Source organism: Dasypus novemcinctus, chromosome 19 (genome assembly GCF_030445035.2).
Source record: "Dasypus novemcinctus isolate mDasNov1 chromosome 19, mDasNov1.1.hap2, whole genome shotgun sequence".
In the NCBI taxonomy this organism is placed as follows: domain Eukaryota; kingdom Metazoa; phylum Chordata; class Mammalia; order Cingulata; family Dasypodidae; genus Dasypus; species Dasypus novemcinctus.
Window position 1 is genome coordinate 52,519,277 of NC_080691.1, and position 24,831 is coordinate 52,544,107.

Genomic DNA, 24,831 nt, shown 5'->3' on the forward strand with positions numbered 1-24,831 from the left:
GCCTGGATCTCCCCTGGGAGCATACCTGGGCCTTCCCTGTGACCTGTCCTGGGCCTTTCCTGGGAACGCCTGGATCTCCCCTGGGAGCATACCTGGGCCTTCCCTGTGACCTGTCCTGGCCCTTTCCTGGGAACGCCTGGATCTCCCCTGGGAGCATACCTGCGCCTTCCCTGTGACTTCTGGGAACGCCTGGATCTCCCCTGGGAGCATACCTGGGCCTTCCCTGTGACCTCTCCTGGACCTTTCCTGGGAACGCCCGAATCTCCCTTAGGAGCATACCTCGGCCTTCCCTGGGCCTTTCCTGGACCTTTGCTGAGGACACCTGAGTCTTCCCTGGGAGCACACCTGGGCCTTCCCTGAGAGCATGCCTGGGCCTTCTCTGAGCAAACCTGCCCACTCTGGTGCTTGTGCCCTGGAAGGCCTGCTTCTCAGCTTGCCTTTGCCCACCTCAGGGCTCTGGCTCAGGTCCCTCCTGCAGCCAGGCACACCCTCTCCCCAACCGAGGCCACTTGTCCAGCCCTGCTCAGAAAGGCCTCTCTGCCTTATTCTCTGATCTCTGTGTTCTGACCACATTTTCCTTTAATTTTCTACTCATCTGTGAACCTGGTATTTGGTACAGGGCCAGCAACAGGGCAGGAGTTCCCCAGGTGTCTCCCACCAGGTGTACTGTCCTCCTTTGCTCCCTCCTGACAACAGGTGCCCAGGGCACAGGTGGCACTGGCAGCACTGTTATCCAACTCTCACCAAGGACAGCTCCAGAGTGCCCGAGGCAGGAGATGCTCCCATTGGCCAGGCACTCTCACTGGGGTTGCAATTACTTTGCCAGCCCCTCTCCACTGCAGCCACACTCTTACCAGGGGTGGGACTGTACAGAGCCACTCTGACGGCCTGCTGGGAACAACATGCTCTGCCCAGGCCAGGGTGCCCACTGGAGACCCAGCCTGGGACAGCAGCAGTCACACTAACAGTAGCAGCTCCCACTTATGGTGGTTTTACTTGTGCTCAGCAGGCCAGGGCTCCACTGCAGCCATCAGTCTTACCTCATGGCTGTTCTCACCTGACCCAGGTGGCAATTAGACTGTCAGAGTGCCCAAACCAGAGTTGCCACCTTGCCAGGGGGTAGGGGGATTGGGGGGTGGACCACAGGGCTCTGACCACAGGGTCATATCACCTCCCCGGCAGTCAGGAGGCTACATGGCACATCCTCACCTGTCCTGTCCTACCTTCTGCCCATTTCGGGAGAAGCCGGGAGCCTGATCTCTGGGGGAGCTTGGCCCGCAACGTGACCAGGTGTCCAGCCTCTGCTGCCCCCACCCCAGACCCTGGCAACAACTCTGCGAGCTCACGGTGGCGCGATGACTGTCGATGTTTGCCTCACGCCCCAGGGCAGCAACGTGTGGACAAGCTGTGCACTCCCCCCCTCACCCCCCACCCCCGGGGCTGCAGGCACGGGGTGCGGCACAGAGCTCCGGGTTCTGGCCCTTCATCCATTCCCTGTGTGTGCGCATGACAGTGTCTGCCGCGTGTGGCCGCTAGGGGCTGGAACGAGGGCTGGCCAATGGGGCGGTGCAGGAGATAGCGACGACGTCAAGAGCCTGAGAAGCGCAAGAGAGGGTCGCGCCAGCTCCAGGAGAAGGCAGGTGCGGGCCGTGGTCCCCCAGGCTCAGGTACCGCATCTAGGAAGCGGGCAGCGGGGCGCCCCCACGGCCACCCGGTCGGCACACCGCCACGTGGACACCCGGTGCAGAGACACCCCCCCGCGCCCGGAAGCCGCGCGCGAGCACCCCGCCCTACCTGCCGCGGCCTGCGCCGCGCTCCGCACGCAGCCCGCGGGGGCCCGCGCGCGCCACCGGAACAGACCCCCGCGGCGCCGCAGCGCCGCCACCGCCGTCGCCATCGCCGCCATCGCCGCACGGGGCCTCTCGCGGCCGGGCTGCCCGCGGCTCTGCCTGCGCCGGCCGCGCTGTCCTGGTCCGCGCGCCCCAGAGCGCGCCCGGGGCTGTCCTGGTCCGCGCGCCCCAGAGCGCGCCCGGGGCTATCTTGGTCCGCGCGCCCCAGAGCGCGCCCGGGGCTGTCCTGGTCCGCGCGCCCTGTTGCGCGCCCAGCCACCCGCGCGGTGAGTGCGCGGGATTCGCGCGGCTTGTGGGGTGTGTGTGGCGGGACACGAGGGGCACCGGCCCTCGGAGGGTGGGGGTCTCCGGACCGAAAGGGTGGGGAGATCTGGACTGGGTGCGGGGACCTGAAGCCGGGGTGTCGGTGATCTCCGAACGTGGGAGTTAAGGGAATGCGTTTTCGGATGGGGGTGGGGGATCCTGACCTGGAGGGTTGGGGGTGGGGGGCGGCTCCGTACCTGGGGGGGTTAGGGCGATACGTCTTCAGGTGGCAGGAACCCGGAGGGTGGGGGGATGAATCGGGGAGGGGCTCCGGACTGGAGGTGGCAGGTGTCTGACTTCAGGTGGGGGTCTGGGCCTCGGGGGAGGGTGTCGCAGGGAGGGTGCCTGAACTGCTGCCGGATGATCACGTTGGATGCTTGGGGCAGGGATCCGAACCGGTGAGGGCAGTCCTGGCAGCACAGGGTAGTAGGGGGCAGAAGGGCTTCCTCGTGGGAGTCTTGGGGTGCCCCGCCCCCGCCAGGAAGGGGCTGGGGAGAGCCCAGGCCTGGGGTGTGCGCCACCCAACCTCTGCCGCGCAATACCACTACGCTCGGGTTCAGCTCGTCCACCTGCTGAGCCCCTGGGATGCTGCAGCCAGGGGGGCGGGGTTAGGGTCGAGGGGGCGGGCCTGCGGCCAGAGAGGCTGGAGATCCAGTCCGGGCTTCTTTGCGCTCGGCCCTCCTGAGTTCCTGCCAGCCAAGTACTTGGAAGACAAAATGTCCAGGCCCCCAGCAGAGAGCAGGTCCGAGCTCTGCCCAGAGCCCGTGAACTAGAAAGGGGGGGGAGGGGCGGTCTTAAAGGGGTCCTCGCAGAAGCAGATGCCAAGGCAGGTTCCGCTGTCATTGGGGTTGCACCTGTGAAGAAGAAAGAGGGAACTCCGGAGCCTTCAGACAGCGATGGGCCATCGCCGAGCGGACCCTAGGCCCACCCGTTCCCACTGCCCACAGAGCCTCACAGGGCTCAGTTTTCCTGTCTGAAAACAAGCAAGCGAAAGCCTCCCCCCCCCGCCCCCCGCCCGTGAGTGGGCTCCCCTGGGCTGCGATTGCAGGTGCCATGCATGGCTCGAGGCAACTGGCAGGAGTCCTCCCACCTCCTCTGCGCGCGTACACACACACACTCACGAGCCGCCCCCTGCCCTGCCCTCTTGCATACGGGACACAGAACTGCCAGACCATAAAAATGTTAGGTCTGTGGGTCAGATGGACTCAGCCTCGGTAGACTGAAGGCAGCAGCGGGCCATACCTATGTGAACGGAGCTGGGATTGGTTTTTTTTGGAACGATCTTTTAATAAGAAAGAAAGGTTGCCCTTGACTTTCCAGCAGAGCATTTGTTTAGGGGTTCTGTCAGCTGTCGACTGAATAGGGACATTTAGAATTTTGTCATTCTTAATCTATATTTTATATCAAGAGTATTACAAATTTGAAAACTACCAGGTTGGAGCTGTTTCCCTTTTAAAAGATAATTTTTTTAAAAAATTTAAACTTTTGTGATTTAATTTGTTTTTTTTTAAAGAAATAAATTTTATTGATACACATTAATAAAGCATACGATTCATCAAAGGGTACAATCAGTGGCATTATAGTTGTGTGTTTATCACTTCAATCATTAGAGCATTTTCATTATTTTAATAATAATAATAATAATAAACAAAAAAGCCCAGACAAACAAGAAAATTCTTCACTTCTCAATCTCTCTATGCTTCCCCTGCCATACAAAACTACTATTTCTGGCAATTCTTACACTTTTTTAAAAAAGCAGTTTTACTGAGACATATTCACATACCATACAATCTACCCAAAGTGTATAATCAATGACTTTTAGAACAATCACAATTTTTTATATTCATCACCACAAAAGATTTTAGAACAATTTCATTACTCCAAAAAGGAAAACTCCAAAACTCCACACCCCTTAGCAGTCACCTCTCGATTCCTCTATCCTTCCCCAGCTTTACATAACCACTAATCTAATTTCATCTTTATGAATTGATTTGTATTTACATTTTATAAAAATGGAATCATACAATATTTAGTACTTTGTGTCTGGTTTCTTTCTTGTAGCATAATGGTTTTTTTGTCTGATATTAACGTTTTATAGTTTAACATATATTAGTTCAGTTTCAAAGAAAATGGTCTTATATATGTAGTTTTACCCATATTCATATTCCACATGCAGTTTTACTATACTATACAGTCCCATGTTACATTATTTTTAGCTTTGCTTTTAGTAATATACATGACCTTCGACTTTCCCTTTAAATCACTGTCATACCAATATAATAGTACTCCTAGTTACAAACATTATGTTGTGCTTTCACCTTTCCTATTCATTTCCAAAGATTAACACACATCCTTTTTACCAATTCTGCGCAAGTTAACCCTCAGCTTTCCATTCTTTAACCTCATTCTATTTTCTGGTGACCCATATTCAAGTAATTAACTCCATGAAATTATACAATGTATTTAGTTCATAATAGTGCAATCATACAGTATTTGTCCTTTTGTGTCTGACTTGCTTCACTCAACATAATCTCCTCCCACTTCATCCTTGTTGTCATACGCTTTACAACTTCATTTCTTCTTAGAGTTGCATAATATTCCATCATATGTATACATCACAGTTTCTTCATCCATTCATTGGTTGATAGACACCTGGATTATTTCCATCTTTTGGCTATCATGAATAATACTGTTGTGAACATCCGTGTGCAGTGTTTGTGTCACTGCTCTCAGTTTTTCTGGGTATATACCCAGTAGTGGTATTGCAGGGTCATGTGGCAAGTCTATATTTAGCTTCTTTAGGAACTGCCAAACAGTCCTCCCCAGTGGCTGTACCATTCTACATTCCCACTGACAGGGTGTAAGTGTTCCTATGTCTCCACATCCTCTCCAGCACTTGTGGTTCTCTTTTTTTTTTTTTAAAGATTTATTTATTTATTTAATTTCCCCCCCTCCCCCGGTTGTCTGTTCTCTGTGTCTATTTGCTGCGTCTTGTTTCTTTGTCAGCTTCTGTTGTCCTCAGCGGCACGGAAGTGTGGGCGGCGCCATTCCTGGGCAGGCTGCACTTTCCTTCGCGCTGGGCGGCTCTCCTTACGGGGTGCACTCCTTGTGCGTGGGGCTCCCCTACGCGGGGGACACCCCTGTGTGGCAGGGCACTCCTTGCGCATATCAGCACTGCGCATGGGCCAGCTCCACACGGGTCAAGGAGGCCCAGAGTTTGAACCGCGGACCTCCCATGTGATAGACGGATGCCCTAACCACTGGGCCAAGTCCGTTTCCCTCTTTTTTTTTTTTAAGATTTATTTTTTATTTATTTCTTTCCTCTTCCATGCCCCCCCCCCAGTTGTCTGCTTTCTGTGTCCATTCACTGTGTGTTCTGTGTCAGCGGCATCAGGAATCTGTATCTCTTTTTGTTCCATCATCTTGCTGCATCAGCTCTCCATGTGTGCGGTGCCACTCCCCTGGGCAGGGTGCACTTTTTTCGTGTGGGGTGGCTCTCCATAGGGGGCGCACTCCTTGCACGTGGGGCTACCCTATGCGGGGGCACCCCTGTGTGGCACGGCACTCCTTGTGTGTATCAGCACTGCACATGGGCCAGCTCACCACATGGGTCAGGAGGCCCTGGGTTTGAGCCCTGGACCTCCCATGTGGTAGGCAGACACTCTATCAGTTGAGCCAAATCTGCTTCCCTCTCTTTCTTTTTAATAGTGGCCATTTTAATAGGTGTGAAATGATATCTCATTGTAGCTTTGATTTGCATTTCCCTAATTGCTAGTGATGTTGAACATTTTTTCATGTATTTTTTTTTCCATTTGTATTTCTTCTTTGCACAAATGTCTAGTCAAATCTTTTGCCCATTTTTAAATCAGGTCATTTGTCTTTTTATTGTTGGGTTGTAGCATCTCTATAGATCATCAATATTAAACCCTTATGAGATATGTGATTTCCAAATATTTTCTCCCATTGAGTTGGCTGCCTTTTCACCCTTTTGATAAAATCCTTTGAGGTGCAAAAGTGCTGAGTCTTGAGGAGGCCCCATTTATCTATTTTTTCTTTTGTTGCTTGTGTTTTGGGTGTAAGGTACAAGAAACTATCACCTACATTTTCTTCTATAGTTTTATGGGCCTGGTTTTTATATTAGGTCTTTGATCCATTTTGAGTTGATTTTTATATAGGGAATGAAATAGGGGTCCTCTTTCATTGTTTGGTTTTAGATATCCGGTTCTCCCAGCACCATTTGTTTACATGGGTTTGTCAAAAACCAGTTGGCTATAGAGGTGTGGGTTGATTTCTGGACTCTCAATTCTATTCCATTGATTGATGTGTCTATTTTTATGCCAATATCATGCCATTTTGACCACTGTAGTTTTGTAATATGTTTCAAGTTCAGGTGGTGAAATTTCTCCCAGGACCCTCTTCTTTTTTAGAAGGCTTTTGGCTGCAACACCTACCTTAGGGCAACAAGGTGACAAAGGATCCTGCCTTGAGGCTATTCAAACCCTTGCAATTCACACCTTCTCAGAGGCAGTTCTCTTACCTTTGCTACCAGCTCCTGCCCTTTTCCTGGGTAGGAAATAATTCCATTCCTCTCTGCATCCTCAACAACCAGGTCAGTTTAAAGGAAGATTGAGAGAGTCAGATCTCTTCAGGCCCCTGCTGACCTCCATGCAAACAATGGCGTGGCCCTACAGGGCCTGGAAGAGGCTTGTGAAACTCAGGAGACTAAATTTGGGGTCAGAAGATGTCGGCCTTGGGAAACAGATGTAGCTCAAGAAATTGAGCAGCTGCTTTCCACATCCGAGTTCCCGGGTTTGAACCCTGGTACCTCCTAAAAACAAAACAAAATGAACAAACTCAGGGGAGCTGATGTAACTCTCTGGTTGAGCGCCGGCTTCCCACATATGAGGTCCTGGATTCACTCCCCAGCCCCATACCTAAAAACAAGAACAAAAACAAAAAGCTGTCAGCCTTAGGCTGTGTCCCTCTCTCTCCCCTTTTCTGGGGAGGTGGATCCCTGGGGCCCCCATTGTCTGTAGCCAACAGTCGCAAGGCCTAAGAATTCAAAAGTGTCTATAGAGTCCATATGGAGGATGACAGCAGTTGAAGCTGCAAACTTTTAACTCACAGCTTTATCATCACAATTCTTTTCCTTTGCCTCTCTCTCTTCTGGGCTATGTCCAGCCTTCCCCTGGTATCCTAAACCCTAGTAGATTTTTTCCAGGCCGTTTTTCCCTGTGCTCTAGCTATTTTTCTGGGAGAGAAGAGAGTCCCATGTCTTTCTAGTCTGCCCTCTTCCCAGAAGTATCTTCAATAAGGTTTTATTGGCACACATTGACGGCAGGCGGAAGGTAGCCTGTGGGCCGTGGTTTGCCGGCCACTGCCTTGTGACACTGCTATGACAGATACCACACACTGGTTAGCTTACACAATAGGACCTTGGTGGCTCACAGCTGTGATGGCTAGAAGTCCAAAATCAAGGTCTTGGCAGACCAGACTTTCTCCTGGAATCTGTGGCATCCTGCTGCTGGCTCACGGCAAGCCTTGGGCTTCCTTGGTTTGTGTCTCTGCCTCCATCACTTGACCATCCGCCTCATCCTCTAACTTCTTACAGATTTACTGTGTCAAAATTTCTTCTGTTCCTAAGGACTCCAGTCCTATGTGAATGATTTGATTTGGCCCCATCGGAATAGTCTCCTGAGATCCCATTCACATATGAATCCCCACCTTAATAAATGATAACATATTTCCTATGTTGTATAACATAATATATAAACCATCTAACAAGGTCCTGTTTACAAATAGGTTCACACCCCTGGGGTCAGGGATTAGGACTTGAACAGGTCTTTCTGTGAGATGTGATTCAGGCCCTGTGATGGTTTAAAGCTGGATGGATCCCAGAAAAGTATGTTCTTAAAGCTCATCCTTTCCTGTGGGTGTGTACCCATTGTAAATAGGCTTTTTTGGTGAGTACGATCTTAAGTTGTGACCCACCTCATTCATCCTTTTGAATGATGAATGAGTCTTCATTTTTTACTGGAGTCCTTGATAAGAGAATGACATTCAGACCAAGAGGGAAAGAAAGTCATGGAAGCCAGAAGCTGAATGCAGCCTGGAAAAGAAAGGAGAGACCAGTGGATGCCACCACGTGCCTTGCCACATGGTGGAGGAGTCCAAGATCGCCAGCAGCTGGTCTTCAGGAAGAAATATCATCTTGCTTTGGACATTTTCATGGCCTCAGAACTAAGCTTGGAAGCCGATGCATCCCCCTTGTCAAAGCCAACTTGTTTTATGGTAGCTGCTTTGAGCAGCTTTAACAAACTAGAACAATCTCCGACAGACCCCAACGCAGGTTTGCTTTCTCACTTCTTCTCAGGCTCTCATAGAGACTATGGGGTGAGTCCTGCCACCTCCCTCCTCCTCCTTGCAGGTTGGAGAAATACTGAATCCTTGGAATGGGGAAGGGGGCAGTAGTAGGGGGCAGTGACACCAGTCCAGAGAGAGAGAGGCAATGGCCCAGGCCCTGGGAGCTGGAGACCTTGTTCCTATTTGGGTCCTACTGGGTGCCTTGTAGGCTTTATGCATCCTGTTGTTCCTTTAGAGCCCCAGAACCCTAGCAGAGGTGAGAGCTGACCCCTGGTGTCTTCTTGCTTGCTAAAACTGCTCAAGTAGATACCATAAAATGATTTGGCTTTTAACAATGGAAATATATTAGCCTGTAGTCTCCAGGCTTGTCCAAATTGAGGCATCATCAAACCCATGCTTTCTCCCGAAGACTGGCTGCCGGTGATCCTGGTCTCCTCTGTCACATGACAAGGCACATGGCAGCATCTGCTGGGCTCTCCCTTCTTCCCCCAGGTTTCATTGCTTCCAGCTCCTGGCTACCGTGGCTCGTTCTCTCTCTCATTGTCTCCGCATTCATCCCATCTATAAAGGTCTCCAGTTAGAGGATAAAGACCGACCCTGGGACTCACCTTAACTGAAGTAACCTCATCAAAGGCCCTCCTTACAATAGATGCACACCCACAGGAATGGATTAGCTTTAAGAACATGATTTTTCTGGGGTTCATCCAGCTTCAAACCATCACACCTGAGTCTACAGATATGACTTGGGGGCAGGATGTAGAACGTGGGGCTTTCCAGGTCCTGTGTGTCCCTCCCCTCCCACCACTGCCCACCTGCTCTCCCCACCCCCTCCCTGTCCCCTGGTCCTTCCAGCCCTTCTGGCTTTGCTCTGCTGAGCTTGCCCACCATGAGCTGGACCTCAGGCTATGCTGCCCATCTCCTTGGATCTGGAGTGGCCTGCCCTGGCTTCTTGGATCAGAACCACCTGCCTACCTGCTCTGTCAAAGTCCTGGCCCCCACCTGCCTGCATCCCACTTGGCTATGTAGGACAAGCATGGGCAGGGTTCCTGCCAACCCCACTCCCCACCACCTAGTCCTGGCTGAGAGGGGGTTTCCAGCCCTATTCAGAAAGCCCCAGGCAGGGCCCTCCCCTCCCTCTGGGGGACGTGGGTGCAGGGCGCAGAGTGCTTCAGTATTTAAATGCCCACCCCTTGGCCTCTTCCCCACTGCCAATCCCGGGTCTCCTGTTTCTCATTGCACCTGAGGTTCCATGCCTGTGCCCCTTACTAGCTGCCAGCTCCAAAAGGATGAAGCATGCCCTGCACCCCACTGACCACTGAGGCCTGACCTGACCAGCACCAGAAGCCCCCAGGGGCTACCAGTGCAGCCAGGACTCTCGTCACTTGTTATGGTAATGTTTTGGGAAGAAGGGGGACAGTGCTCCCCAAATGGCCACTGGGGCGGCAGGCTGGCTGTGGTAGAGAGAAGGGCATGCATGGTCCCTTGTGCTCTTTCTGAGAAAAATTGACCCCTGCTGTGCTCAAACCTGGCCCAGCCTGACTTGCCCCACGGCAGCATGGGCCTTTTTCTGGGTCACCCATAGCGGCTGCCACATCGATGTGCCACCCTGCAATTCCTGGGCTCCCAGCAAGAATGAGTGTGGGCAGAGGCCAGGGCACCTGCTTCTCTTCAAACAGAGGCAATAGTGAAACTGAGTGAAAGCACAGATTCACAGTCCAGGAACATCTTTGCCAAGGAGCCCAAAGTCATTTTCGTTCTCTTGTATGTGTTGCTTTAATGAGTCTAGAAACAGAACATGCAGTTTGTTCACTTTTTTTTTTAAAAGTTGTGGTACTAGAAACAATATGCAGTTTGTATTTTTTTAAGGATTTCTTTTTTTTTTTTAAGTCTTGGTAAATCCTGCCCCTGTTTCTTGCTTATAATTTATGAAAAACATTTCCAGTTATTTGGAAGAAATAGAAATGTCATCTAGGGTATAGTAAATTTTAAAAAATACTGGTATGAACTAAATATGGTGCGTAAACTAAAGGAGGTGGACTGTGGAGTGTAGGTTGGTGGGAGATGGGATGTGAGTTGAAATGGGCAGCTGATGCTGAATGTATGTAGAATGTGTAATAAGGTCCATTGTCAATATGTGGTAATGGATGGAGTTGATGGTAACACATTATAATGAGTGTAACAAAAAGAAAAAGGAGTAACAGGGATCCATTCTGAATTTTGTTGCTTGGATCAAAAATGTTAAGCTACATTATTACTTTTAAAACTCGTAATTTAAAAAAAAATTACTGACTACCTGACAAAAGTTATAAATGACCTGACTAAGAAGTACAAGGAGAAACAGAAGTACTGGGTGTGGTAGTGTGAGGCTTTTAAAGACTGCAGAGAAATCCTGTCCTTAGAGCTAATCCCTTCCTGTGGGTTCCAACCTATTGTGGGTGGGACTTTCTGATTTCTCTAAGTCAGGGTGGGTCTTACTCTTCTTCCTGGAGTCCTTTATAAATGGAATAAATATGGAGAGAGAAGGCCACAGAAGCAGAGAGAAAGCCATGGAAGCAGCAAGAAGCCAAAAGCAACGAAACCCAGGAGAAAAGGGAGAGACGAGCCAATGCCACGATGTGCCCTGCCATGTGACAGAGGAGTCCAGAATCACTGACAGCTGGTCTTTGGAGAAAAGGAATGCCTGATGATGCCTTGATTTGAACATTTTTACAGCTGCAGAACTGTAAGCTTGCAAGCAAATAAACCCCCATTGTACAAGCCAACCCATTTCTGGTATATTGCATTTTGGCAGCCTAGCGAACTAAAACCCTGGGTAAGCCTCTGCTTCTGCTGCTGAGCTGGCAGAATTGCTCAAATGGTCTGTATCCTCATGTGGTCTGTGTGTGCCTTGTGCCCTTAGGTGTTCCACGCCTGCCCAGCAGCCTGTGTCCACATAGACTGTTCCTGGAAGTCCATATCCTTGTGTGCTCCATATGTGCCCAGTGGCCAGTCCTTGCATAGTCTGAGCAGGTGCAGTGGCCTATGGCCTCACGTGGTCCATGCATGCCCAGAGACCCATGTCCTTGCATGGTCTTGCATGCCCTGAGGCCAATGTCCTTGTGTGCTCTGTGTATGCCCAGTGGCCTGTCCTTCCATAGTCTGTGCGTGCCCTGAGGCCTGCTTCCTTGCGCGGTCTGTGACTTCCCAGTGGCCTGTGTGCCGACGTAGACTGTGTGTGCCTGGAGGTCCCCATCCTTGTATGATCTCTGCATGCCCAGAGACCGATGTCTTTCTGTACTCCATGCATGCCCAGTGGTCTGTCCTCATGTAGTGTGTGCATGCCCAGTGGCCCCTGTCTCACTTGGTCCGTGTCTGCCCAGAGGCCCATGTCCACACATGTTCTGGACTGCCCAGTGGCCCATGTGTGGTCTCTGTGTGCTTAGTGGCCCATGTTCTAGTGTGGCCTCTGCCTGTGCAACGGCTTGTCCTCACGTGGTCTGCGAATGCCCAGCAGCACGTATATTTGCATGATCTATGGCTGCCCAATGGTCCATGTCCTCACATGGTCTGTGTGCAGTGGCCTGCATCATCACGTCGTCTGTTCATGCCCAATGGCCTGTGTCCTTGCATGGTCCTTGCCTACCCAGCGCCCTGTACCTTGTCCACCTTCTGTGCTCCAGAGGACACTGCATGGTTTCTGTGCACTTGCATGTGGCAGGCGTGTGCTGGTGCTTCCGTGACCAGCATCTCATTTTGGCCCCCAACCATCTGAAGGGATGGAATTAAGAGTGCCAACACTCAGATGAGGAAACTGAGGCTCAGCTGTGAGAGGATGAGCCCATGGCCCCACCCCTTTGCCATGTACCTTCCTACCTACCTGTCTACGGAGAACTGGGGGTCAGGAGGAGGCCAACCAGCTGGAGCGTGACAGATCCCCACAGATTCTCGTGTTCCAGTCCTCACGTCACTGGGCCGGGCAAGGGAGGAGTGGCGGGCTAGAAACCCACATGGAAAAGTGCCTGTGGCGTTGGGTCCAGCTTGCACGTCCCCCATCCTGGAGACTTGGAGCCAACTGCTTCCTAAAGGGAGCAACTGGAGGCATGCCGGGGTAGAGAGGTGACAGGGGGAGATGACCACAGGATGGACCTGACTCTTGTGGTCTGGCTCTGCCCTGGGCAGCCTTGGCCGTGGAGGAGGAAGAGGAGTAACAGAAGCAGGTGCTTGGCTGTGGGAGCCACGAGCCCGGTCCTGCCACTGCTGCTCCCCCCCTCCTCACCTCCACCTCCTCAGCAGCCGAGCCGGTCCTCCTGCCCTAGGTAGGTCCGTGGAGGCTCCCAGCCCCGGCCCCACCCAGCAAGTCTCTCCAGGCTTCCTCCATCAGCACAATCTGGAAAACTCTGTGGCCTCATCAAAGATGTCCCAGGGGCCCCATCTGGGTCACCGTAAACTCCTTTGGAATGTCCCCTGCAAGGAGAGCTACTCCACACACTGACTCAATGCTGGGTTGCCACAAAAGCCAGGGGCAGGCCTGCTGGGCAAGGGGAGCCCCCCACCCCCGGTCCTGGAGACAGGTGGGATGCAACTGTCCTTGTTAAAGTTTAACGAAGGAGTCAAATGGGATGGTTGTCACGAAGGCATCTCCCGGCTCCCGGAATTGTGGGAGTCGAGAGCGCCGGGGGTCCCCAACCTTGGCCTGAGAGCAGGGTGACCTGGGGAGTCCCAGCCCAGCCGTGAAGCTGGGGAAGGATGGTCAGAGAAAAACTGCGCTGGACGACATGACACAGGCAAGTGTGGCTTTCTTTCTAGCTGCTGGGGCAGGGAGAGAATGTACAGAACTCAGCTCCAAGGAAGGCAGGGGGTGGCAGAGTTTTATAACCAGGGCATGGGCCGTGGGAAAGTGCCAGCGTCCGGAACGAGTTCTTCTTTTCCCGCCCACCACCCCCCTTCTTTTTGGCCCCTGCTATCTGGGTTGTTTTTCTCCACAGCCTCACAGTTGCAAAATTAATTTAAGCAATTTGGAGTAGAGGTGGAATAGATGAGAAACGAGGCCAGCAGCTTGGACAAGACTGAAAATAAACGTTGTCTTTGACGGACACCAAGGCAGGAGTCGATGCAGATCTCGGGCTTGGGGGTTCGGTTTAGGGGAGGCAGGGGGTATTGCTGCTGTTTGGGGAAAGAGGGTGTGGCTGGTTCCCCTGACTGCTGGACAGGCACCCCAAGCCCTGTGGAAAGCAAAGCCCAGAGCGAGCAGGCTCCGCTCACGGCGTACAGATGGTGAGTGTTGCCACTTGCAGGTGGTGGCAGTGGTCTCCAGACTGGGGTCAGGCCGGCTGGGCTGAGCCAGGCTGGGCCACAACAGGTGATGTGACCCGGGCCACCGTGGTTGGCAGGGAGAGGCTCTCCGGCACACACCTGCGTCCCCAAGGGACATCCGGTTGCCTTATGGGGTAACCTCATTCCTCTTTTCCTTTTTGGATCAGGGAGGAGCAGGAGCAGGGTTTTGTCTCCCTGGGGCCCCTGGCCCAGCTCCTGGGCCCTGAGTGTCTCCAGGTCAGTGCTTGCAGCCAGACTGCCCCAGGCCCTGTCCTGGCTCTGGCCAACTGGCCAGTGATGGCCGTGGTGATGCCGAAAGTGGCGTGTGAGTTGGGAGGTCCCCGGAGTCCCAGGTGGCGCCTTCAGTTTGAGTCAAGCACAGGGGTGGGGACGCTGAGTCATGCATAAACGGTCTCATCAGGCTTTCTGGAAAGCCATGACTGGAGCCTGTGTCCAGCAAGCAGCCTGGGGGGGCCACGCTCGTTCCCCACACAGACGATGGCCCCTGGGGCCCGGGCTCTCTGCGCTCTCCCAGGCTGGCATCTATAGGTCCGTGTCCATGCATGTCAGTGGGCAAGAAGCCCGGTAGTTGGCGGAGTGAGCCCGGAATCCCACCCCTCGGGCCCCGGGGAATTCTGAGGCTTGCTTCGGCAGCCGCGGGGCAGACTGGGGATCAGGCCGGAGGGAGGGCTGCCTTTGGTTCGGGTGGAAAAATTGCTTTCCATGGTGAGACCCTTGACGAGCTGGCAGGATGGCTGAGCTGCGCCTCCGTCATTCTTCACAGATGGACTGACTCCAAGGTGGGTCTGGGGAATCTCAGAGTTCCTGGGGTTCAGGGTCTCATGATTGCCTTCTGTTGCGGTTCTCACTCTTGGGATGAACTAAGTATGTAACTTTTGGGGCAAAGACCAAACTCCTGGGCAAAGACCAAACTCCTAGGCTATATTCGACTCGGCGTGGGGAATTCTGCCTCTGCCCTGATGCCAAGAGCTGGCCTTGGACCAGGACACAGGACGCGGCCCAAAGCATCCCCACCCCTCCCCCTCACGCTGGGCAAGAAGCCACGTTTCAAAACATGCTTGGCCATCGTTTGCAACTTTTCATTCTGGAATATTCCAAACGGACGTCAAGGCAGAAAGGACGTCCCGATGAGTTCTCTGCAGCTTCCAGGCCTCCCCCACCACACACACACACACGTCCTCCCCTGGGGGTGGTCTGAAGCTCCCACGCCCCACCATTCCCATTTGCCTCCCCACAGCGGAGCCAACACTGGGGGGTCACCGGGAAGGTCGTCGCCCTGCCGGACACAGAGTGGGCGCCCAGGGAGGTATTTCTGAGTTGTCGCAGGAGCAGCGGGGCTGTTCCACCTGCCATCACGGCTCTCTTGCCCACCCTGTGAGGATGGCGCTCGGTTCCCCGAAGCCCAGGCAAAAAGTAGCTAGTCCGTTTCCCAGGGAGGGCTCAGCACGAGCCGGGAGGGCACCTACTTCCCCGTGCAGAGCAGGGCAGTCTCGGGGCAGTGGGGCGCTGCAGGTGGGGAGGACTCCCCAGGGCTGGGGGAAGAGGGAGAGAGCAGGGGGCAGTGGTCAGCTAGTCCTTCCCCTCTGGCCTTCGTCCCACAACCTCGCCAGAGTCCCAGGATTCATGGAGGACCAGGAGCGGGGAACCAAAGGAAGTGAAGCCCCTGGCCCCGGGCACAGAGGTACCTCCACCCCGCCGCCCTTTAACAAGCAAAGCCTCATGGGAAAGCACTGGAATGGGGTGGGGGGAGAGGAATAGGGATTAAGCCCTCTGCCCAGGAGTGCACTGGGAGGGGCCATGGTCTATGTGGGCGATTGGGGGGCATGTGCTGTGAGTGTGTGAGCACTGGGGGGGGGGGGCTGTTACTAGGGGTGGGGCCCAGGGTGCGGGCCTCTTGCAGTAGGGCTGGCCCTGTCTTGCTAGGATTGTGCCCACGGAGACTGCCCTCTGCCCACCCTAGAACTCGAGTGGGAAAGAGAAAGGAAAGGGGTCACGTCACTGAGGATATGGGTGGCAGCACCTGCATGACCAGATCCTGTGCATCTGTGATTCCGGCCAGCCAGACGCCCCCCTCACCCATGGCCTTGATCTCGGGGGGGCACTGTCACCGCTCACCCCCCACCCCCACCCCAATGGCATCCCCAGCACCAGAGCCAGTCCAGTGACTTGGGCTGGGATGGAGACGGCAGGACTGTCAGGGCTTGGAGTGGCACGAGGTGACCTCAGCCACCCACAGGGTCCACAAGGACAGCCCAGGGGACCCAGGAGCATGAGGGACAAGGGAGCTCAGCATCAGGAAGTTCTTCTCAGTGGCTCAGCCCCTGGGTGCCTCCTTCCCAGGCTTTGAGGTGGGGGGGTAGGAATACAGGGGCACGGCTCCGACCAAGAACCACGGCCCCCACCAACAGCCGGACACCCTGATTGGAACTGGGTGCCCAGCTCCCATCTGCTTCCTTCCGTCAGGTCCTGATGGGAACAGGTGTGGAATTTAGACTGTCCATCTGTTTGTTTGCTTGTTGTTTTGTTTAACTCAGAGGTGCCCATTTATGAGCAGACACACCTAGAAATTAGAGATTTGAAAGCCAAGTTCTTATGCAGCTCAAGTATCGTGGGATTGAATGGTTTAATTCATGACTCCAGGGGACATGAAGTAATTCTGCATGTAAGCATTATATCCCTTCTTAATTTTGCTGTATTCGTAATACTTCCTATATTTTTTTAAATGCTGAGAATAAAACAAAATGGCACATTAGCTTACAACCTAATAATAATGAAGCAGCAGAGTGGATGTAGCTTAGTGGTTAAGTGGCTGCTTTGCATGTATGAGGTCCTGGGTTCAATCTCCGGTACCTCCTACATAATAATAATAATTAATAACAACAAAACAATAGCAACAATAAATCAAGTAGCACAGGCACATCTCTGGGAAATCCAAACCACACTAGAAGGCTAGGTCTCATGGTACGGGTGCCAGTTCCTCACTCCACTCCATTTCTGGTTTTACTCTAGCACTGTTTACCTCCCAGGCCTAGTGGGTGTGTCACACCTGGGACACCCAGGAATTTTGACCTGTGGCCAGAGTGGACATGGCCCATCATTTCCCAGCATGACCCAAGCTCCACTCGCCTGGAGCATGGCCAGACATGCTCAGAACTTTGCAGACACCGATTCATGCCCACGATCACGGGGTTGGGGGCTGGGACAGAAGATGACACACGCCAGCCCTGAGAGCTGCATGGGGGCTCTGCGCCTGCTTGGGCGCCTGCCTTTTTCTGTAAACTGCACATTTCACCACCTCTGTCCACCTTGTTCTCAGATCTCTTTCTTACTGATCTGCACGTGTCTGTATAATGCAAACTAACCCCGGCTCCACCCTCCCCTTCTTCCCCTCTCCACTCCCAGATGCCAGCAGACCTGCCCCTTCCGTTTCCTGTCATCGCACTGGCCTTGGCACTCTTGCTGCTGCTGCTGCTCCAGCGACACCGCGGCCTGTGCATGATCTTCTGGAACGAGCACATCCTGCAGCCTGTCCGGGACCTCCTCATGGGTGACAGCAAGGAGCAGCGCATCCTGCGCCACGTGCTGCAGCATGCTGTGCCCGGGGACCCGCAGAGTGTGCTGGATGCCATCGACGCCTACTGCTCGCAGAAGGAGTGGGCCATGAACGTGGGTGACAAGAAAGGTGGGCGCCGGGGGTGGGGAACCCGCTGAAAGCTCTGCCATCTTCCGTGTCTGGGTGCTGGGAGGAACTTGGGGTCATGCCCAGCTAGGGGCCAAGGGGCCCAAGCCATAGGCCCCGCTACTTGCTCTCCCACTCCCCTCCCTCTGCAGGGGACAACGGTGGAAGAAAGGGGCAAAGGTGGTAGAGACCTAGATACCTACCACGGACCTGGTGGTCCCGGTGGGCAGGGGGACCTGGGAGATGGCGGGGGGTGTGTGTGTGCGGGGTAAAGGTCCCTGTTTGGCAAGAAGATCCCAGGCCTCTTTCTCCACCTTCTCAGCCCAGGAGGTCCCAACTTCAGAGCTGTGGGTTGGGGTGGGTTGGGGGTGGGCTGGGACCCTGCATGCACAGCCACTTCTCAGATCCCTACGCCTACACACTCCTGGTCCAGCAGAGCTGGTGCCGACCCAGGGCAGGCAGTGGGTTCTGGGTGCAGCAGACCTGGGCCCCCAGGCTGCCAGAGGCCAGGCTGGAGGCCGGGCACTGCCCCTCGGCCGGCGGGCCTGACACCCCTGGGCCAGGCGAGAGGTGGGTACAGCTCCTTTTGACATTTGCCTGGGCTCAGGCCAGGTCATGCCATCCTCCCCATCCTTGAACTCCAACCTGAGGCATGGCACGTGCTGGGCTGCAACCCCTGGAGTTGGGCCCTGGGGATAAACGTAATTGTCCCCTTGGGACCCCTCTGCTGGGACAGGTGGCAGACTGAGGACTTGGAACAGATCGTCCAGAGTGGGGAGCCCAGGGAGGGAGGCCCCGGGTGCAGTGGGATGGAGACTTCCCAGGAGGGCGGCTCTGGGTCGGGGTGCAGGGAGCCCAGGCGTGAAGGCAGAGACCCCAGAGGGGGTCCCCCATTATTGTGCTCACCCCTCCACCGCCCCCACCACCCCCGCAGGCCAGATTGTGGACGAGGTAGTGCGGGAGGTGCAGCCCTCGGTGCTGCTGGAGCTGGGGGCCTACTGCGGCTACTCGGCCTTGCGCATGGCCCGCCTGCTGCAGCCCGGCGCCCGCCTGCTCACCATCGAGATCAACCCCGACTTCGCCGCCGTCACCCAGCAAATGCTGGAGCTCGCCGGCCTGCAGGACAAGGTGCAGGGCCCCCGCCAGGCTCACGGCTGCTGTGCGGGGAGGGAGGGGCCGCCCCGGGAGAAAGCCGGGGTGGGGCAGGGGCCGCGGAGGGGTGTCCGGGCACTCGCAGGCCCCCCTGAGCTCCCGGGCCGGGACCTGGGTGGGGGGGCGCCGGGCACCCACGGAGCTGCCTCTGTGTTCCAGGTCACAGTCCTGATTGGGGCGTCCAAGGATATCATCCCTCAACTGAAGAAGAAATATGATGTGGACACACTGGACATGGTCTTCATTGACCACTGGAAGGACCAGTACCTGCCGGACACCCTCCTCCTCGAGGTGAGCTCTCGTGTGTGCAGGGGGCATGGAATGTTCTGGAAACAGAGAAGTGAGGGCTTAGCGGGCTGGGCCAAGTACAAACCGCCTCGAGTATCCCACGGTGGTGAAGTGGGGGGCATGGAGGAATTTAAACGGACGAGGGTGCAATCAGGTTAGACCTCGATTTCTGGAATGTTCTCTGTGGGCCGTGAGAGGGCAGCGCGGAGGGCGGCACTAACTGTTGGGAATGGAGAGGGAGACCACAGCCTGTACAAGTTGTACAGTAACAAGATGCACAAGAGGTACAAGTTGGTCGGGAACATCTGCATGGGCCAGAGGGGTGGGCAGCAGGGGATGGTAAGGAGACCTTGAGGCCCAGGGAGGGCCCCCTCCCCGGCAGAGGCCGAGGGGCGCCAACAGGTCTCACATGGTGGGAGAGATGAAATGGCAGCTGGGCCTACGCCACTCGGGGTGGGGGCCGCGGGGGGATTTCAGCAGCTTTGATGCACATGATAATTATGGGGGCCTATATTTATAGGAAAAGTGGCAAATATTGCAGTTCTGTAACTAGGAAACTAATAGTTTTCTCAATGCAGCATGTGCGCAGCTGGTAATTATCTCCAAAGAAGGAAAGCAATGAACTGGAAAAGGCTTTATCTTTGATACTTGCCTCTTCCAGGCCTTCTGGGTCAGGGCAAAACTGGCCCAGAGGGGCACCCGGTCAGCTCTCCTCTCGGACTGCGCTCCGAGCATCAGAGAAACAGAGTAGCATGAGCGGTGAAGGGTGTGCGGGGGCAGTTGAAAATGGGACGGATGCTGGGGGCAGGCCTTGGCTCCTTATCTCAGGGGCGTCTCCCCAGGGCTGCTGGAGCCTCTTTAACGACATGGTGGCTCACCCTCCCCCGAGCAGCAGACCCTAGAGGGAGAGCACGGAGGAAGCCACCGTGCCTTTTTATGGCCAGGTCTCCAAAGCCTCGCACCGTGACTCCTGCCTTATTCTTTTAGAAGCGAGTCACCAAGTCTAGCCCACCTACAAGGGGAGAGGAATTAGCCCGGCTCTTGAAGGGAGGCATAGCAGAGAATTATGGCCCTTCCCCGCTTTTTTTAAGAGTTACCAGGATCGTACATGGGAAGCAGGTGCCCAACCACTTGAGCTACATCTGCTCTCCTGTGGCCCCCTTTTCAAACCACCCCACAGGTAGCACCGACACTGTCCCCTGAACTGGTTTCTCTGGAGGGTGGTTAGATCTACAGGTTTGCTCAGGTTCCGGTCTACGCTTTGGCCGGAATTCTCCAGATGCTGCCTTCCTTCCCCTTCAGACCACTTTTCAGAATGTTGAGTGGGTCCTAGCCACCCCCAAAGGTCCCCAAAGCTTTTCTTTTCTGTGTTCCCAATTATTAACTCAGGGATTTGAGATGTGGGCTGCCTTTCGATCCATCAGTGTCATCAGTCTCACTGCGGGTCAGGCTGTTCCATCTGGGACCAGCAGTGCCTCTTTGAATTGGCTTTTTTTTTTTCTCCCTTGTATATATTTTTTATTGTCTTTTTTATTTTAAAGATACACAGATCACAAAAAAGTTTACATTAAAAAATATAAGAGGTTCCCATATACCCCACACCCCACCCCACCCCATTCCTCCCACATCAACAACCTCTTCCATCATTGCGGCACATTCACTGCATCTGGTGAATTTTGGAGCACTGCTGCACAGCATGGATAATGGTTTACATTGTGGTTTACACTCTCCCCCAGTCCATTCAGTGGGTTATGGCAGGATATATAATGTCCTGCATCTGTCCCGGAAATATCATTTAGGACAACTCCTAGTTGCTGATAGCAGGGAGAGGGAAGAAGAGATGTGATGTAGGGGCATTTCCGGGACTAGGAGTTGTCCTAAAAGAATTGGCTCTTGAATTGGCGGAGGAATCCCTTGCTCCTCTTGTTTGTTTTCTGCACCAAACCAGACTCAACCATTTCCCCCCGAGACCATCTGACAGAGCTAGGAGATTCCACCCCATACACATATACACTGGTACTGTCTATTCAAATTCAGGACCCTGGGTGTGTTTCCCACACCCCTCGCCAGGTGGCGCCTGGGCTTTATCCCACAGCCCGTAGCAGGACGGAAATGACCACCCACCACCACCAGTGGGTGTAGCGTGGGCACGAAGTTAGACCTGTTCCTCCCTTGGGCACATCCCTGGAGGGGTGTGGAGTCGAATTCTGCTTTGTCATTCGGTGAAGCCCTCTCTCCCTGTGGTCCTGCCAGCCACCTGATAAGCACTTAGCTTTGTTTGATTTTCCTTTTGATTCTGGGATTGCTTTAGAAATACTCTGGCTGATGATGATGTTTAAAAAAAAAGAAAAGCGACATGCTTCCAAAGTCAAATATACAGAACAAGGCTACCAAGTCTTGTCCCTGTCCCTGAGGCCAACATTTCCTTTCTGGGTTTCCCTTTGTACTGTTTAATTTAATGTGCGCATTCCTCCCCCCAGCTCGGGTATCAGAGTGTTCTAGACCTTGGGCCCGTGGGACATGTCCAGCACCCTTCCATGGTGGCCGGAGCAAGGCTGGGCCACCTGGGTTTGCCCCTCTCTGGAATGGCAGACCTCCCAGGGCTCCGGGAGCTGGTGGAGGGGGTCTGTCTGTCCAGGGCAGACTCTCATGGGGCCTTCCTGTTCTGGCTTGTTGGTAGGGAGGACCGCCACCCCCCCCCCCCTTGTGCAGCCACCCTGGTCAGCCGGGTGCCCTAATTCTCTCGCTCAGTCCAGTGCTCTCCTCCACTTCCCCTCCCAGGCGCCAGGTTCTCCTCCCTGGAGCATCAGCCTCCCACCAGCCCCCTGCCACAGGTTCCTGGCCACTGGGTATCTGAGGGACCTACTGATCTGTCAGAGTCAAGGCCATGGTCTGAAATCAGGCCCACCAGCTCAGTCCAGCAAGCCTTTATTGAGCTCCTACTGTGTGCTCCACGCTGCTCTAGGGGCTGGGGCACTGGTGTGAAGGAGCTGACATTCCAAGAGTGGGACTCCCAGCAGGGCTTGCTGCCAGGGAGGAAATGGGGAGTACGGGGGTTCTCCAGACAGCACAGGGCCATGGAAGGGGCCTTGTGGGGTGCACGGGAGTATGCACCCATGCAGAGCCACGGGCTAGAGGGGCTGTACCTGCCATGCTCCCCCTCCAGTTTGGGGCAGGCCCCTGGCCTGCCTGACACCCCCCTCTGTCCCTCTGTGCCCTGCAGGAGTGCGGCCTGCTCCGGAAGGGGACGGTGCTCCTGGCCGACAATGTCATCTGCCCCGGGGCTCCCGAGTTCCTGGCGTACGTGCGTGGGAACAGCAGCTTCGAGTGCACGCACTACCCCTCGCAGCTGGAGTACATGCCCGTGGCCGACGGCCTGGAGCGGGCCGTCTACTTGGGCCCTGGGGGTGCCACGCGGCCCTGATGGCCTCCCAGCCCGAGCCCGGCGCCCACAGGGGGATGGGCGCTGGTGGGCACACTCCAGTGTGAGTCTGTGCTCAAGTGCTGCATTAATGCTTCCCCTGAACCCTGCGAGGTCACCGCCCCATCACCGCTCTGGGCCTCGCTGGCAGTTGTCACACCCCCGTCCATCCCCAGCCATGCTGGGTGTGGGAAACCATTGTAATGAATCTGGGGAAGTACCCGATTGGGATAAGATCAAGGCAGCACCCATGCCCACACCATGGGGTTTCTCAGATGGGTAGGTCCTTCTCTCCATGTGCCCAGAAAATACAGGAAGTGAGGGGACGTTGGGGAGAGCTGTACACAGTGCAGCTGGGTCCTCAGTCTATATCTGAAGTCCGCTGTCACCAGGTGGTGGCAGCATTTTAGCACTGGCACTGGAACCACCAACTCATCCCACACGCGTCTGGCTTGTGTTTTTTCACCTCTTCATAGAAATAAAACTTGATCTCTTTACTAAAAACAGCTAGCTACTGCCTTGTAACGCCAATATATTTGAAAGATATAAAACAGAAGTTAAAATTTGAAATATTTTGATAGAAGAAAGCAACTTGGCACCATTCTTCTCAACCGCTACGCTGCTCCTTACTTCCTTTGGCACAAGGTGTGCCATGCTCTCCTTGGCTGGATGCTGATGCTACTGACCAGGCTCATGGCTGGTGAGGAGCTAGGTATCACGCTTCCAGCAGAAGGGGGAGCCAGCTCTGCTTGGCACGGCTCTTCCTGTGGCCAGGCTAGCAGCATCCACTGCAGCCCCACGGATGTCTGTGGACTTGGGGTGAGCCCCTGCCTGGAGGTTTTATAATCTGGGAAACTGAAACACGGAGCTGGCCAGCCTTCAGCACCCACCTCTGACCCAGCAGATGCTGGGGGGAGGGGGGTCTGTAGCATGCTGCCCCTTGCCCAGTCCTGCCTAACCTTGTTTATGGAAGGAGGTAGGTTCACACTTGCCACGTCATCTCCGTGTCCGGCGGGCAAGTGATGGAGCAGAGCCTGCCCTGTCTACTGAAACCCACAGCTGCCCCCACCTGGCCCTCGGCCCCAGTAGGGGACAGGGGCGAAGACCCAAGATGAACATTCATGCCCACCCCAGCTGTGTCCACCTGGGTCCAGAATGGAAACCCACAGTCTGCCTGGCCCGGCAGACACGCCTGGCACCCATCCCCACCCGTTCCCGCATGGGGCAAACGCGGGCCCCAACCCCAAGGGAGGAGCAGGCTGCTTGGCAAAGAGAGACCCGAGTCAAAGAAAACCGAAAACTCCTTTGCTCTTTTTCACTTTTTCACTTTTCTTACAAAAATGTAGATGTTTACCAATACTGTCTTATTTTGGTTTTGTCTTTAATGGTCGTCCTCGGTGTTTCTCTTCAGTTTTAAAGTTACAAACAGCAGGCACTGAGCAGCGAGTGACTCCCACTGCTGCCCAAGGTCTGTCCCAGGGTGGAGGGGGGCACTGTCCACTGTCCAGGGACTCCCCAGGGCAGCCTCAGCAGGCACAGCCCGTGGGCTGGAGTCGGGTCAGGAAGGGTTTCCCGCAGGCCTGACCCCCCGCCTGGCTGCCTCCAGCCTCTATGCCCAGGTCCAGAACCACCCCCCTCGGGGGACAGCCCCACCCCCACAGTCTGCCCACCATGCAGGGTGGGACTCTGGGACCTGGGGCACCCTCCGCCCTCCAGAGTCAGGTTTCCTCCCTTCTCCCGGGCCCCACTGCCTCCGTCCTCTAGGACCACGGCTGCCCTCAGCCGCCAGCTGGCCCTCCACGGCTCCTCTCGGGCAGGCCCCGTTCGGCCCCTGTGCCCGCTCTCCTCCCACGGCAGCCCGAAGCCCACCACCGGGCCCGGGCCGCCCCTCTGGGCCTGCCAGCACCGGCCTCCTCTCACTCACACACAGCACCATGTCAGCAAACAGCTACCGTGGGGGTCTAAGGAGTTAGTGGGGGGGGGGAGTGAGGGGAGGGGGAGCAGGGCGAAGAGAAGCATTCAGAAAGTTCAGCCCCGGCTGGGGACGAGAGGCGCCGCCAACTCTGCCGCTGGAGGGATGCCCAGCTCCACTGCGGTCTCTGCCGGGGACAGCCCCGGAGGTCCTGTTCTTTCCGTGGTAAAATCCTAAGAACAAACGGCTGGGCTGTGGCCCTGGGGGAGAGAGGGCACGAGTGCTGTAGCCAGGGACATTCACAAGCCCCCACGTCCCCACCAGATGGTCTGACCAGAGCCCCTTAGGTGCCCCCGTGCCAGCCAGGGCATGAGTGGCTCTGGGAAGCAGATACTCCCTGGCTCGTCCACAGCCACAGCCACTGTGGGTGGTGGGGGCTCACCCCGACACCCACACTGCCTGGTGGGTCCTCGTGGAGCCCTGCGCTCGGGGCATTTGGAGGTGTGGGGGGCCCACCTGTGCTTTGGCCCTGCCTCCTTGGGGCCCTGAT

At 55.0% G+C, this 24,831-nt stretch overlaps 3 protein-coding genes across 17 annotated transcripts in view; 1 reads left to right on the forward strand and 2 right to left on the reverse strand.

Annotated features, from left to right (window-relative positions):
- TXNRD2 (thioredoxin reductase 2) overlaps positions 1–1,927 on the reverse strand; it is a 102,796-nt gene extending 100,869 nt beyond the window's left edge. For both annotated transcript variants that reach the window (XM_058281847.2, XM_058281845.2), the window contains exon 1: positions 1,795–1,927. In XM_058281847.2, coding sequence (XP_058137830.1) covers positions 1,795–1,906 — 112 coding nt within the window. In that variant the 5' untranslated portion in view covers positions 1,907–1,927. The remainder of the gene's footprint in view (positions 1–1,794) is intronic.
- Positions 1,536–23,726, forward strand: COMT (catechol-O-methyltransferase). 5 transcript variants are annotated; one of them, XM_058281850.2, is made up of 6 exons: positions 2,098–2,116; positions 11,006–14,608; positions 17,232–17,511; positions 18,443–18,636; positions 18,820–18,951; positions 22,172–23,726. In XM_058281850.2, the coding sequence occupies exons 2-6, from the start codon at positions 14,372–14,374 to the stop codon at positions 22,370–22,372; spliced, it is 1,044 nt and encodes a 347-aa protein (XP_058137833.1). In that variant the 5' UTR covers positions 2,098–2,116; positions 11,006–14,371; the 3' UTR covers positions 22,373–23,726. The 5 variants fall into 5 exon arrangements, with proteins under 5 accessions (XP_058137836.1, XP_058137835.1, XP_058137834.1 ...); XM_058281849.1 differs by lacking the exons at positions 2,098–2,116; positions 11,006–14,608 and adding exons at positions 15,438–15,510; positions 16,364–16,491; XM_058281853.2 differs by lacking the exons at positions 2,098–2,116; positions 11,006–14,608 and adding an exon at positions 1,536–1,640.
- Positions 23,653–24,831, reverse strand: part of ARVCF (ARVCF delta catenin family member) — a 66,233-nt gene continuing 65,054 nt past the window's right edge. For all 10 annotated transcript variants that reach the window (XM_071209933.1, XM_071209932.1, XM_058281838.2 and 7 more), the window contains one exon: positions 23,653–24,541. The gene's annotated coding sequence lies outside the window, so the exon portion shown is untranslated. The remainder of the gene's footprint in view (positions 24,542–24,831) is intronic.

What these genes read in the sequence shown, in the direction of transcription:
- COMT (XM_058281850.2), top strand. Translation starts at nt 14,372, where the DNA reads ATGTCAGTGGGCAAGAAGCCCGGTAGTTGGCGGAGTGAGCCCGGAATC. An exon ending in GAACGTGGGTGACAAGAAAG is followed by an intron (nt 17,512 to 18,442) that starts GTGGGCGCCGGG and finishes CCACCCCCGCAG; the next exon opens with GCCAGATTGTGGACGAGGTA. An exon ending in TCGCCGGCCTGCAGGACAAG is followed by an intron (nt 18,637 to 18,819) that starts GTGCAGGGCCCC and finishes TCTGTGTTCCAG; the next exon opens with GTCACAGTCCTGATTGGGGC.